General features: G+C 38.0%; 1 protein-coding gene across 5 annotated transcripts in view; it reads left to right on the forward strand.

Moving 5' to 3' along the window:
* The first annotated feature begins 1,083 nt into the window (after positions 1-1,083).
* Positions 1,084-12,955, forward strand: part of DMD (dystrophin) — a 1,043,683-nt gene continuing 1,031,811 nt past the window's right edge. For all 5 annotated transcript variants that reach the window (XM_054291254.1, XM_054291257.1, XM_054291256.1 and 2 more), the window contains exon 1: positions 1,084-1,350. In XM_054291254.1, coding sequence (XP_054147229.1) covers positions 1,254-1,350 — 97 coding nt within the window. In that variant the 5' untranslated portion in view covers positions 1,084-1,253. The remainder of the gene's footprint in view (positions 1,351-12,955) is intronic.

A 12,955-nucleotide genomic window follows, 5' to 3' on the forward strand; every position in this document is an offset into this window, starting at 1 on the left:
TTTTTTCTCTTTCCTCTCTCCTCTTTTGCTAATGTGCAAAAACTGAGGAAGGAGGCATTATTCCAGTGATAGTCCTTGCTCTCCCCTCACTACTTCAGTTAGCTATCAGGTTTAAGCCAGGCTGTTGCCTCTATTGAATTGTCCCTTTTTTCTCTCACAGGTATTCAAACTTTCCACCGTGGGGCTGGGGTTGTTTTTTCAGCTTATGGGCAACCAGAAACGTTAAAGATGAAATGCCTTGACTCTGAACTGCAGGCAGAAGTGGTGGGAGGAGACACAGCTAATTTGACTTGGAGGATGATTGATGTGTAGATGTCAATTTCTATTAATATTCTTTTGAAATCACTGACGCAAGCGTGTTTTTCCCCCACTCAACAGAAAATATAAATAGAAAGACAACAAAACAACCCTATCCCTTTAATTCATGATACTCAGAAGCAGTTAAGCAAACTCTGTCATTTGAAAGTGCCCTCCACAGGCTGGGAAAAAGCAGCTTGTGGTGGTGCTCTTACCACTTTAAGAATATCAAGATGCTGTGACAGAGCTATCCACTTACTGTTAAAATGTATAAAGAACAAAAAGCAAGTGTCACCTACAGATAGGCTTAGATAAATTGCTTAAAAATGTACAGCTCCCTCATTAGACAGCCATTCATTGCATGAAAAGAACTAAATGTATTTGTCGAGGTGTAGCTATAAAAGCCACGTTCAAAATGAAACAGAGTTGAGAGCCTGAACGCACAGCACTGTTATTCAGAAGTAGCTTTCGAGCAGAGAGTTTCAACGGGAAGGTGCTGTTTGCTTGGACACAAATCAGCAAACGCTTAGCTGAAGCTGAATAATTCAAGCGTGCACGAAGAGCTTTCTGAAGAGAAAAAACGCGAGAATAAAAAAAGAGAGAAAATCTTCAAACATTTGCTTCAGCCTTAGAGGACAATACAAGCAGCAGGATTTGAAACAGATTTACAGATGCACTCTCTTTAGGCAGGGAGAATGCTCATTAAATGCAAGATGCTTCTGTGGCTCGTGGGCTTGCACGGAGGTAGAGGTTTGCAAGACTGACGTATCAGATAAAGTCAGAGTGGTTACCACACCGACGGTGTAGCAGCTGCATAATAAATGATGGAGAGAATCATGTTAGGCATGCCCACCTAACCTAACTTGAATCATGCGAAAGGGGAGCTGCTGGAATTCAAATAGACTTTCTGGTTCCCAGCAGTCGGCAGTAATAGAATGCTTTCAGGAAGATGACAGATGCAGGGGAAAGATGCTGTTTTGCACTATCTTGATTTGTTACGGCAGCCAACTTATTGGCATGATGGAGTGACAAGAAAAGCAGCTGGCATGGAAGGTAGGATTATCAAAGCTATTGCATCATTATGAATGTAATTAGAAACTGACCATGACAAAGCATGTGCTAGAATGAGCTGTCATTGATGACAGGGGATTTGTTGCCGAGGTCTTAAAACTCTGAAAACAAAATTCCTTGTGCAAAATGGATTTTGCAGTTTCATTTATGCTCGTGTTACTCTTTCTTTCCTGCTTGCCTGCAAGCTCGGGGAATTGCTTGCTTGAAAGAGAGTGTTCTGTTAGGATGAGACTGAAGAATAAAGTATTTTCTAAGTCTCTGAAGCCTCAGGTAGATAGAAACAAACAAATGTGAAACAAGACTGGGAAAAGCTCCCTCTGATTCACTAGCAAGCTCTGATTGATATATTGGCATAGTGAGGAATTCCAAGGAAATGAAGATGCATGCACTGAATGCTCTGGTATAATGAAAGGATATTATTGCATGTCTCTGCTTTACAGTTAGTTTTTACGACAGGTTTTATTCCCCGTCAGTTTTTAGCTCTTGACATTTATCTGGTTGTTCAGAATTATATAAAGAAAATACATCAATATCTCCTGCAGGGCTTCTCAACAACTCCAGCATCTGTTTCAGCTATTGAACTGTATTCACGTTTTGCCAACTTGATGCCTACCCAGCTGGTCTGTCATTTCTCGCTTGATTACTGTTCTTAATTTCTCTGTATCAACTTGTTTCAGACAGGATTCTGAAAGCTGTTAATGAGAAATGACAGTAACTGCTTAACTGTTTAGAACTTGAGCATTCTCTTATTTTTGAAACATTAGAGAGCATTTCTGTGTGCATTTTATTAAATTCATGTTCTGTGTTGCACTGTGAGGTTTTCATGTAATAATTGAATCTAGCTGTGAATACTTTAGATGGGTCACAAACAGAACTTTGAACTGAATATTTTGAGAGAGCTTGAGAAAATTTACAGGTGTTTTCTTTGGTGCAGGTATTGTTTTATTACATGATCCTTCCTCCTGTCCCCCTCTCCCTCCACAACATATATATTCTCCCTCTCTGTCACGGTGAACAGTCATTAAGTGTGTATTGTACCTATTGAAATATATTTTATCACCACTAGTGTGAAACGGCTGAGCTGCTCCGAACAGGTGATAGGAACAGGTTTAAAACAGACGTCAGCTCTATCAGAGTGGATCGCCCTCGATCACAGAAGTGAAAGTAGTGCTTTGTAAATGTAAGGCAATCTCTTTCTTCCTATTCAGAGGTTCAACAACCACTCAAACACTGCTTGATAGCTCTCAGGCTATGATCACGTTAAATTTACTTGGATCATTTTGCTTTATCAAATACTTTCTTCTTTGTAAACTCCATTCTTCATTAGATTTATAGTTTTTTTCACAGGGGATAATCAAGAAATCTCTTGTCAAACTGGATATTCACTTTTCTGACTTTATCTTAAATTACTTGGTTGGCTGTACTCTGTGTGGTCTTGTCAACAAGGATCAGGCTATTAAAGACTAAATGTTGCTGAGTAAAACTGTAACAGTTTTAGAAAGATAGATGTTTCTAGATACACAGCAGTGAACCAGCCTTTGGAAAGTTTGAATGTAGGGATTTGTAAAACTAATACATAGTGTTATTTAGCTTGAGCATTTCCCTGTTTTGATCATCTACAAGACATTTTAAATGATTTTGTAACTGCTGGGAGGGGAGATGTACTCATCAACAGAGAGGATCACTGTGGGGTATGAATAACCAGAAATAGTTCTGTAGTTTTGATGAAAATAGAATGTTATTCTGTTTTATAGAAGTTCAATTAAATGCAACAATACTTTCTCATTGTTGATCATGGTGAAACCAAAGAGGGAGTAACCCCTATAAACAGCTCAAGTCCCATTCTCCTTGTCAGGGTAGCAGTAAAACTGTTTAAGATTGCATATATTATATTTATACTCCTGAAGCTGCTTAGTCTCTTCACGTCTCCGGAGTGCTGGCTGGCAATCATGCAGTAGTTACTTAAAATGGTCTTTTCCCTGAGATGCCAGTAATTGTAACTTCATGCTGTCTGTGGCCATCACCCAGCTGACAAGTGATTTTATAGTTTGTTTCTGTTTTCGCTCTAGTATTTGTTTTTAGCTTTCTCTTTCACTGATGAATTAATAGGACACTAGGTGGAGCCAGCTGTTGATTATAAATGGACCTACAGTAATACAGGCCTGTCTAATGAGCAAGCTCGGTATAAAATGCCTATTATTAAAAATAACAATTTAAAATGTTAAGAATTGAGTTGAAACTTAGTCATGAGAGTGTAGATCTGGTGAGACTAGAGGGAACGATATATTAATTTTCCTTTTATTATCTTAGAAACTTGTAATCAAATATGAAAAATAATAATAAGGAAGGAGCATCTACATTCAATAAAGAGGGCTAGGAAGCAATGAACAGAAACAGAAAAAGAAGAGAGAAGCAGCAATAAGAACCAGCAGATGTTTCTACTATACATACATGCAGATATCCAGTTGTGTGTTTATCTGTACATCCTTTGCCTGATGCACACAGATTTTCTCTCATCCTTACATTTAAATCTTCCTTCCGTTCTGTCTTCCTGAAGTAATTTATAGAGCTGACATCTTTCACTTTATATTTAGATATGGGATGCATGTTTTCAAATCTCGTCTTGGGAGGGTGTTCTAGAAGGTGTGCAAGGGCACAGGGAGTTGTCACTCATATGTTGGGCAGACATAATTAAGAAAACTCTGGAAGGTTATTTTCTGACTGAGGTGGAATCTAGTTGTATGTGCTCCTTCACGTAATTCTGGTTATTAATCCTAGTCAAGGATAAGGAATCTGTAGTCCTCGGCTGTGTGACAATACAAGAAAAATACACTCACTTCCACACAGATATACAGATATGTACCTCAGGTGTGGTAAAATATTAATTCAGCAAAGAAGAGATAAAAATCAGGGTGTATGTTGATACTTGGTTACATGAACTGAAGAGGAAAAAACAGGAAATAAGAAGCGTGAGGTGACAGGCAAAAACAGAGATTAAGGATGTGGGCTGGAGCAGTCTGGCAGAACAATGACAATTCCCATCAGCCTCTGTTAAGTTAAGCACTTGCAAGTTCAGTCAATGCCTTTTTCTTACAGGATTAAAAGGGAATTAGGGTAGGGAGAGGCTCAAGTTAGTGAGGAAAACTTGTGGAGGAGGGAAATGACAGCCACCTAACACTCCAGGATTAATGAGGTTTCGAAGACTGGAGATTGACCTTTTTGGATGTTATTCATAGAAACTTATAATTTCAGTAGTGACATGAGGGTTAGAATGGTCCTGTTAATAGAAAATCAAATTGTGCATGGACCTAGTGCTTGGAGGAGCCTTGCAAGAAGCAGTGCTGCACTGTCAACCCTAAGAGATTTTTTTTTGTTGTGAGCTCTGCAGTTTGTGCTCAACAGCAGAAGCATGGGAGGAGATCAGTTATGGTGGAGACAAAGATTGTTAGTTTTGCAAATCATTGAGTTGAGGCTAGGCCATGATATGTTTTTAAAATTTATTTTAATGGATAGTCTTAACCAAAACCACAACCTTTGAAATGTGTTATGGTGTCAGCACATGCACGTCTGCTTCTGTACATTTTCTGTCCAGCAGCAGCCCAGGACTAGCTTTGAACGAGCTCATCCTGACATGTCCTGAATTTTCCTTCTGACAAAAGGAAGATGTGTGTAGTGTGCCAGCTCTTGGCTTTCTGCTGCTGGTCACCTAATGCTTCACTCAGTTTGTGGTTCCTCCTGAAGAAGGCTGAAATTTTAGTTGAGAAATACCCACAGTGTGGGTATTTCTGACCATCTTGGGAAAGGGTTATGAGAGGCTGGGCCCCAAGAAAAAAGATGCGCTCCTTCTCTCTGTCAGTCAAAGCTGTCCTTTTAAAAATCCACTAGAATGAGGAGAAGGGCAGGAGGAGGGGAAATAGCACATAAGGTGAGGAATGAAAGGGCTTTGGGTTTTCCATGAGACAGTCATTTGATGAATGAATGGTAATTACCTTGCAAGAAAAGCATAAGGAAAGGCACATATGGAAGTCAAATTGTCCAAGGGATGTTAGTGAGCATCTGGTTATGTACTGCCAGAAAACATTATAAAAAGACATATTGTATCTAAGCAAAATGTATTAATAAATTAAGGCTATTAGCAAAGAGGGAAATATTTTTGTCCTTCAAAACCCAGAGTTCACATTTTGTAGGTTTTTAATTTAGTTATTCGTACTGTGTAACAGAATTAAGAATTCTAACAATTTGGAGAGGGACATACTTGATAATAAATTCTAAAGAGTATCCTTTCTCTCTACCACTTATAGATGTTGGAGTTTTTTGGGTTGGTTTGTTGGTTTGTTTTGTTAATTTTTTTTTTCACAGAATATTAAACCACATATCCCTGAAATCATATATTTTAACCTCTTCCTCTACTCTGCCTTTGTGAGATCCCACCTGGAGTACTGGGTCCATGTGTGGGTCTTCTAAAACAAAAAAGACATGAACCTGCTGGAGTGGGTCCAGAGGAGAGCCATGAAGATGGTCAGAATATTGGAGCATCTTTCCTGCAAGTACAGGCTGAGAGGGTTGGGGTTGTTCAGCCCAGAGAAGAGGAAGCTCTGGGGAGGGCCCAGGGAAGCCTTCCAGTACCTAAAGGGCAATTACAAGAAAGCTGAGGAAGGGCATTTTACAAGGCTCTGTAAGTGATAGGAAAAGGGGGAATTGTTTTAAGCTGAAGGAGAAAAAGTTTTAATGAAAAAGCAAGTGAGAGGGATAAAAAATGGGAATAAGTTTTTCAGAAAGGTGGTGCTTGCCCCATCCCTGGAAATATTCAAGTTGGATGGGAGCTCTGAGCAACTCAATCTAGCTGAGGTTGGAATAGATGACTTTTAAAAGGTCTCTTATAATTCCAACTATTCTATGATTACTTAAACTACAAGGTACCAGTGGTGTTGGATCTTTGCTGCTCTATGCCACTAGCTCCAAAATATCCATGAGATTTACTGCAGAACTGAGGATATGAACACAGGAGCTGTTCCTTACAGAAATGTCCTGGACATGATAGACCCAGTGATGCAGTCATAAAACAGGCAGAGCTGAAATGGAGATGTAAAAGAAGAGAAATCAGGGCTTTACCAGAAATGGAAAAAGAGAAGTAATAATAGTTTTGCTTGCGTTTTTTTAAATTTTTCTTTATGCTCTGAGCATCTGTGCATCAGAATAAGGATGCAAGATGCACCTGTTTGTAAAAATTGGGAACTTCTGGCAGCACTGCAGTTTATTTGGCTTTTGTTTTCTTTAGAATAGATCTTAGTCTTAAAAAAGGAAAATCTGAAAAGTAAATCATGATCAGTCAAACAGGTTTTTTTTGTTAGTATCCTCAAGTTGCCCAGCTTAGTACAAGGTCTTTCTTTCATTTACGTTCCCCTGAAGATCCTGCACATAGCCCAACCAGTTCTCTGAATTGCTTGGTGATACAGAGGCTCAAGATGGCCAAGGACATACATTTGGTTTTGACCAATGCTGACAAGACTCTTAATTTTTTCTTTCTTTTTTTTTCCTTCCCCTCCATTCCCTCCTGCCCAAAATTTGCCACAACTGGGTAAATCTGAAGATCAGAAAAAGTTAACACAAAATTTGAACAAAAACTGAGCTACTTGAAACTTGTGTTTTCTTATCTAGTCTCACCTTCACCTCTTTTTGTGTCCTTCTGATAATTAGGAATAAAGAGTATGAGGAATTTCTTCATGGCATCAAATTTTTTTAGCATTCACTTTTGATCATCTATATTGATCTGTTTCCCTGAAACTTAAAAGCCACACTAAATAAAACCACCACATGCTGCTTTCTGTAGACTTTCTTTTTATGACTAGCTTGTTATTTTTTTACAGCCATTATGCAGGTCACACTTTTGCTTTTGCAAAAAATAAAGCACAGATACTGCGAAGAAGTTCATAATTTTATCTCTTTTTTTGTAACAAAAATCTTTTAAATATTCCCACACTATGCTCATATTTAACACATCTTTATTTCTTGTTACTTAAAAATATCATTTATAATGGGAATTCCTCTGTAATTTTATATTAATGACCCCAAATGGTATTTGACAAATATCCCATGGTACAAAAACCATTTTTTCAAAGAGCAAGCTGAAATTTCATCAATTTGTTTTAATTAAGGGTTTTGACGAAAAACCAAAAAAAAAAACCCCAAAACCACAAAAAAACGCCCCAAAACTTTTCACTTTCCAGTCCCAGGCTGGTTTCCATTCACTGTTGGTAAGGACTGCAAACAATGAAATACTCAGCCTGTTGTCTTCAGTAATGATTGCAGGCCCTGAATTGTGACTGAATCAGGTTTGATAACAAGGCAGAAAAGCAAAGGCATTAAACACATTCATGTACATGGAAAGTGTCATATCTATATTCTTCTGAGTCCTAATGGAAAGAATTTTTTTAAACAGAGTGCTTTAGTGAAGTAGTTTTGGTGCCATTGAAATATTCCATGACTGAATATTGAAGTTAAGGGTATTAAGAACTTTAAGATGTTTATGGTTCAGTGTCTGTGATAACTCTCAAGCTAATAGTAAAATTACTGTATTCTCATTTCTTAGTGGCCTTGTTTTGGACTACTGAAAGGCACAAGGGATTTTTATCTTATGAATGAATTTGGTACTTAGCAAAATATTTCAAGAACAGTGAAATAAATTGCCAGTCCAGTGTGATTAAATCTGTGTCTCCAGATATTTCTGCAGAAGCCAAGAACCAAAAGCATATCACAGATGTTGATAAATCCCTAATTATATTTATTCCCAGGCTGTGTTATTTTTCAAAACTTCAGAAATAATGAGGATTAGGTAAGTGATCAGTTATGATGCTACCTGAACCAAGAACAAACAAATCCTGAGCCAGTGAGGGTTATGAGGAGACTCTCAGGCTGCTAATTTAAGCATGTAATGAAGAAGCAAAAATTGAAAATTCTTGACATACTCTGGCATCATATGCCAGGTAAAACCAGCACAATCAAATGCCCTCAGAATGTGAAAAATCAAATATGGTTTGCTTCCTTCAGAGAATCTGTTCTTAATTTCCTATTGGGTTTCTTTAGCAAGGTAAAAACGCTTGAAGTAATAATATCTGATTGTCTGTCAAAATACACCTAATCCTACACTTTTCTTACAGGCACCGTTTGTTGAACTGTGTGGGCTTAAATGTGACTTTGAATCATCAGCCTTAGACAAAGTGTTAGTGCAGATGATGAGGGCCCCATAACAGTAGGGAAGTTGTAAACTGCTGAAGAGAACCAATTAGGGTTATTCCTCTAGCAACAAGCAAATGAATTTTTCCTTAATGAGTCCTTAGTGAAAATGGTATTTACTGTGATATTCTGTGTGACCTGGCCGACCCATCCAATAAGAAGCAGCCCGAGCAGCTCTGTTGTTGTAGCACACAATTTTGTATATCTGCCTAAGCCTAGACAGCAGAACAGGTATTAATTTCTTATTATCTAATGTGGATGCTTTATTATCTATTTTGTGACATCAGTGTTTGTGGCATGTGAGAAATCACAGAGAAAAGTGACTTTGCTCTAGGGAACAATATGTAATTAATGTGAAGGGTCTGCATTGTATCTTGAAAACCAGGCACAGAATGATGACTGCAAACCTTGACCAGCTGTGAAGCTGTAAATACCCTAAGCAGAAGAGGGATTGCATTTTATGGCATTCTTGGTACTCACAGTCTGAGGATTTTACACTGAATGAAAATTGAGCTGTGCAGAGACGAGCCACCCATTGATGATTCTGAGATGCCATGGAAACAGAGGTACCCTTATTAGGCATTGCAGTTTGTGAGTGAGCCAGAGATAGGTATGTCATTGGGAATCCTCCACAGCCTGTACTTCCACAGAAACACTGAAACTGAGGGAGAGGGACATGAAACATTTGCATTGAAAGAGAGAAAAAAAGAGCCAGTCAATTAGATGAGGGAGATGCAGTGGTGTCAATTCAGAGGACTAACTTATTCAGCTGTTGCTTCATGCAACTTGTTGGTGACTGCCAGGCCAGGAGACAAGTTTTTACCTGAGTGAACAACCATCTCAGAACAGCATTATTATGATTCAGGAGAGAAAACACAAGGTATTTTGTTTGTGTTGCAGCACAGTTTTCTGGTTTAACACCTTACCCCAGAAGTTGTAGAAAAATGAGAAAGCACAAAGAAACTACTGAGAGATGTATCAATGCTGAAATCATCAGTTTTATTTTGTTCTCTGGGATTTTATTAGGTCAGTGTCCTGGTTTGATAAGGAAGTGAGTTTTCTGGGAGGTTGTGGTCAAGGAGGGAGAATATATTTTCATGGGGGCACTGACATTATGCCAGCATCAAACCATGACAGCCCCATCTCTCTCCAGTTAGTTTAAAGGGAAAATAAACTCATATTGGTAGTTGCAGCTGGGCAGAGCTGCATTGACAAGACTGGAAAAGCAGTCAAGCCATTTTTTGTGCCCCCAGTGTCGGTATGGGACTGGGGGCACAAAAAAACCTGCAGTCATCCCACTGCAGTTAGGTTAAACGGAATTATTCCACCTGAGATTTCCAAATTGACAGGACATAATGACTCAAGGTTGGTCATTTTTAGGGATAATTGATATTAGAGTTTGTGGGTGTGGACCACCGCTGATACTTGGTAAAACAAGTAGTTTGTAATGTTAAACTGCTCTCCCTTTGAAGCAGAGTCACTTGAGGTATTTATACAAAATTTGCCCTGAAAAGATGATGAAAATACACAGTGCAAAGGGCATTATTACTGTTTTAAAACTGCTGTAGTTTGTGTAGACCTGAGCTAAGATTAAGGGCATGAGGAATTTATTTGAGCAACATCAGGAGTGTCTTGCATTGCTAATGTTTTTGTCTCCTGGAGAGGGATTTAATGTATCAAAATTTTTCCTTGGCTGTACGAATAACATATAATCAAATCTTGAGTTTAACAAATTCTAAGGATATTTCCTCACTTTTAAGCACTTAAAACTGAAAGAGATATGGTGCTGTGGCTGTGACAGGCTATTAATTCAAAAGGGTAAAAAAAAAGAGGAAAAAAGCTTTATTAGAAAAGATATGTCATAAAAAATAGAAGTGTTTTTGTCCTTAAGAAAAGTGCTACTCAAATGGGCGTCTTTGGCATTTTACAACACACTGGTTGTACAAATAATATCTGTTTTTCCTAACAGAGTTTGGGGGAAAAAATGCTTTTACAGTATTTGAATTGTTTCATCATTCTGAGATAATCAGGGAAGAAAAACCCATTGTATCTTCAAGTTGAGAAGGTGTCAAGAAATGTTTTATGGGGCTGCTGTCAGATGGAGGAAAAGCAGGATGTCCTTTGCAGAGTGTTGGAAGCTGTCTGGTGTAACAGGTTGTATTCTGGAGATTGGTTGGGCTCCTTTTCTACTATTGCTAACAGAATCTAGGTTTGAACCAGTGCAGGAGTGGACATGGGATGGAGTCTGTCCAGAGGTGTTCAGGAGCCACTTTGGGGCACTTTGTATTGATAGTATCACAAGAGAAACTTGTTTAAACTTTAAAACAACAAAACAAACCATATATATAATGCATATATATATATATACATATATATATATATGTGTATATATATATATATATATACACACACATATATATATGTATATATATATATATATATATATATGTATATATCTATATATATATATGAAAGGGGCATTGCCTTGGGACCATCTTATTTTATTCATTAATAATTTAAACTCTGTGATTTAGAATTAAAGAGCTTTGTTTGTTGGCCCTCTGAGCTTCAGATATTGACAGACTGATAGCACCAAGCTTGTTTCTGCATGGACAACTGCAGTGGTTCCTCTTCCAAGATTTAACTAAAAATGGGAAAAGCCTTATTTTAGTTATTGAGGTTGTAAACCTTTGAAGGCCTAACTCAACATCAAGGAAATGTAAAAGATTTGGAAAATATAAGGAGCCACAATTAATTTGTTGGGGCCAAGACAGTTTTTGTTATTTATTTTTATTTATCTGTTGGGTTTTGGATTGTACAATGGCTCAGTAGTGGTTTTGGCCCACTTGTCAAAATTTGTGAGGTGGATGTTATTTCTTGCTTCTTTATGGAATTTAGAGAACAGCTTAAACATCAAGGTGAACATTAGGGTTCAGGGGAGACACCCATGGAAATCTGGCTTTTCTTGGATATCTCTCCTTCCTACAGTGAGGTAGACTTGGGGAGGAGACAGCAAACTGATTAGAAAGGGTCAGGTTCACATCTTCATCTGCTCCTTCTGAAGGTCACTCAAAGTGTATTTATGGAAGCCTGGCAGTACTTTCTCTCCTTGCAACCAAAGAAATGAAATTACCCCAACCCATTACTGGAATGCAGTGTTAATCTTTATTGCAGATTCATTTTTAGATTAGATATGTGATGTTTCTTTGTGCATTCTGGCATGTTGCTTTGCACCTGGAAGTAATTTGTCTTGGTGGTAGTGCTTGCAAGTAGTTTGGAATAGTCCAACTCCTTGTAGTAAGTAATGAGCTCCATTGCTCTTGAACAATGTAGAACAATGTAAGAGATATGTGGTGAGTTACTACAGAACCTGAAATTGAGCAAAAGAAAGCTCATCTTTCTGTACATGAAGCAGGATTAATTTCATTAATTACATTATTAAAGTTTCCTAAATTTTGGCTTATTCTTTCAGGTTTTTTGATGCTGTATTCATACCAGGTTGCAATATTGAATATTTTGATTGCTAATATTAATACTGCTACTATTTTAGGAAAAGAGTAGGGCATTAGGGACCTTTTGATTAAGCCACAATAGAGAATAGAGAAACTATGGTAGAGAAGGAGTGAGGGTTTTTTTCTTTTTTTCTTCTTGGCATGAGAAATAAGGGTGCAGTAGACACACCTAAAATGAAACAGCTTCTATTTACTTCTGTAACTATTTGTTGAAGAATGAGTCCCTTAAGAGTACAGAAGGAGAGAAAAGTTATTTGGGTCTAGAAAGCACACCAAAGAACACATTTTTGTGTATATTTAGAAATTTTTTTGTTTTTCTCCATGCATTTAAATGATCCACAGCATGGTTCCATCATGGTGCATGAATTCAGCTCAGAGGAAAAAAAAATATGATTTGAGCCCTCAAATATTTGCTCCTTGGTAACCTATCTGCAGTTATTTAAGATCAAGCCTGAAGTTTAATATTAAAGTAAATGTTGTTAACCCTGGACAGTAAACAGCATGGGAGTGATTGAGCTTTTTCCCCTCAGGAGAGTGGATAGGCAGATAGTGAAATACCTTGAATAAAATAATTAAGAGAATTAATTGTTTTCTTTTTACTTATTCAAGTATTTTATTCTGTGTTTCTGAACACTGAACATTACATGTGCTCCAGGGGAAAAGTCCTTGTAATTCAGACTTTACAGACTTTACAGTGTTGAGAAGAGCAGCATGATTTGATGTGGGGAGCTGGACTGAGGAGGAGCATTGACAGAACCTGTTCCCAGGCAGGGAGATGCTGTCCCACACTGCAACACGTGCCTGGCACTGCTGACAGTGGCACAGCACCCTTTGAAGCAGCC

Source organism: Melozone crissalis, unplaced genomic scaffold (genome assembly GCF_028551555.1).
Source record: "Melozone crissalis strain CALT ecotype California unplaced genomic scaffold, PUWL_Pcris_2 ptg000090l_1, whole genome shotgun sequence".
Classification (NCBI taxonomy): Eukaryota; Metazoa; Chordata; class Aves; order Passeriformes; family Passerellidae; genus Melozone; species Melozone crissalis.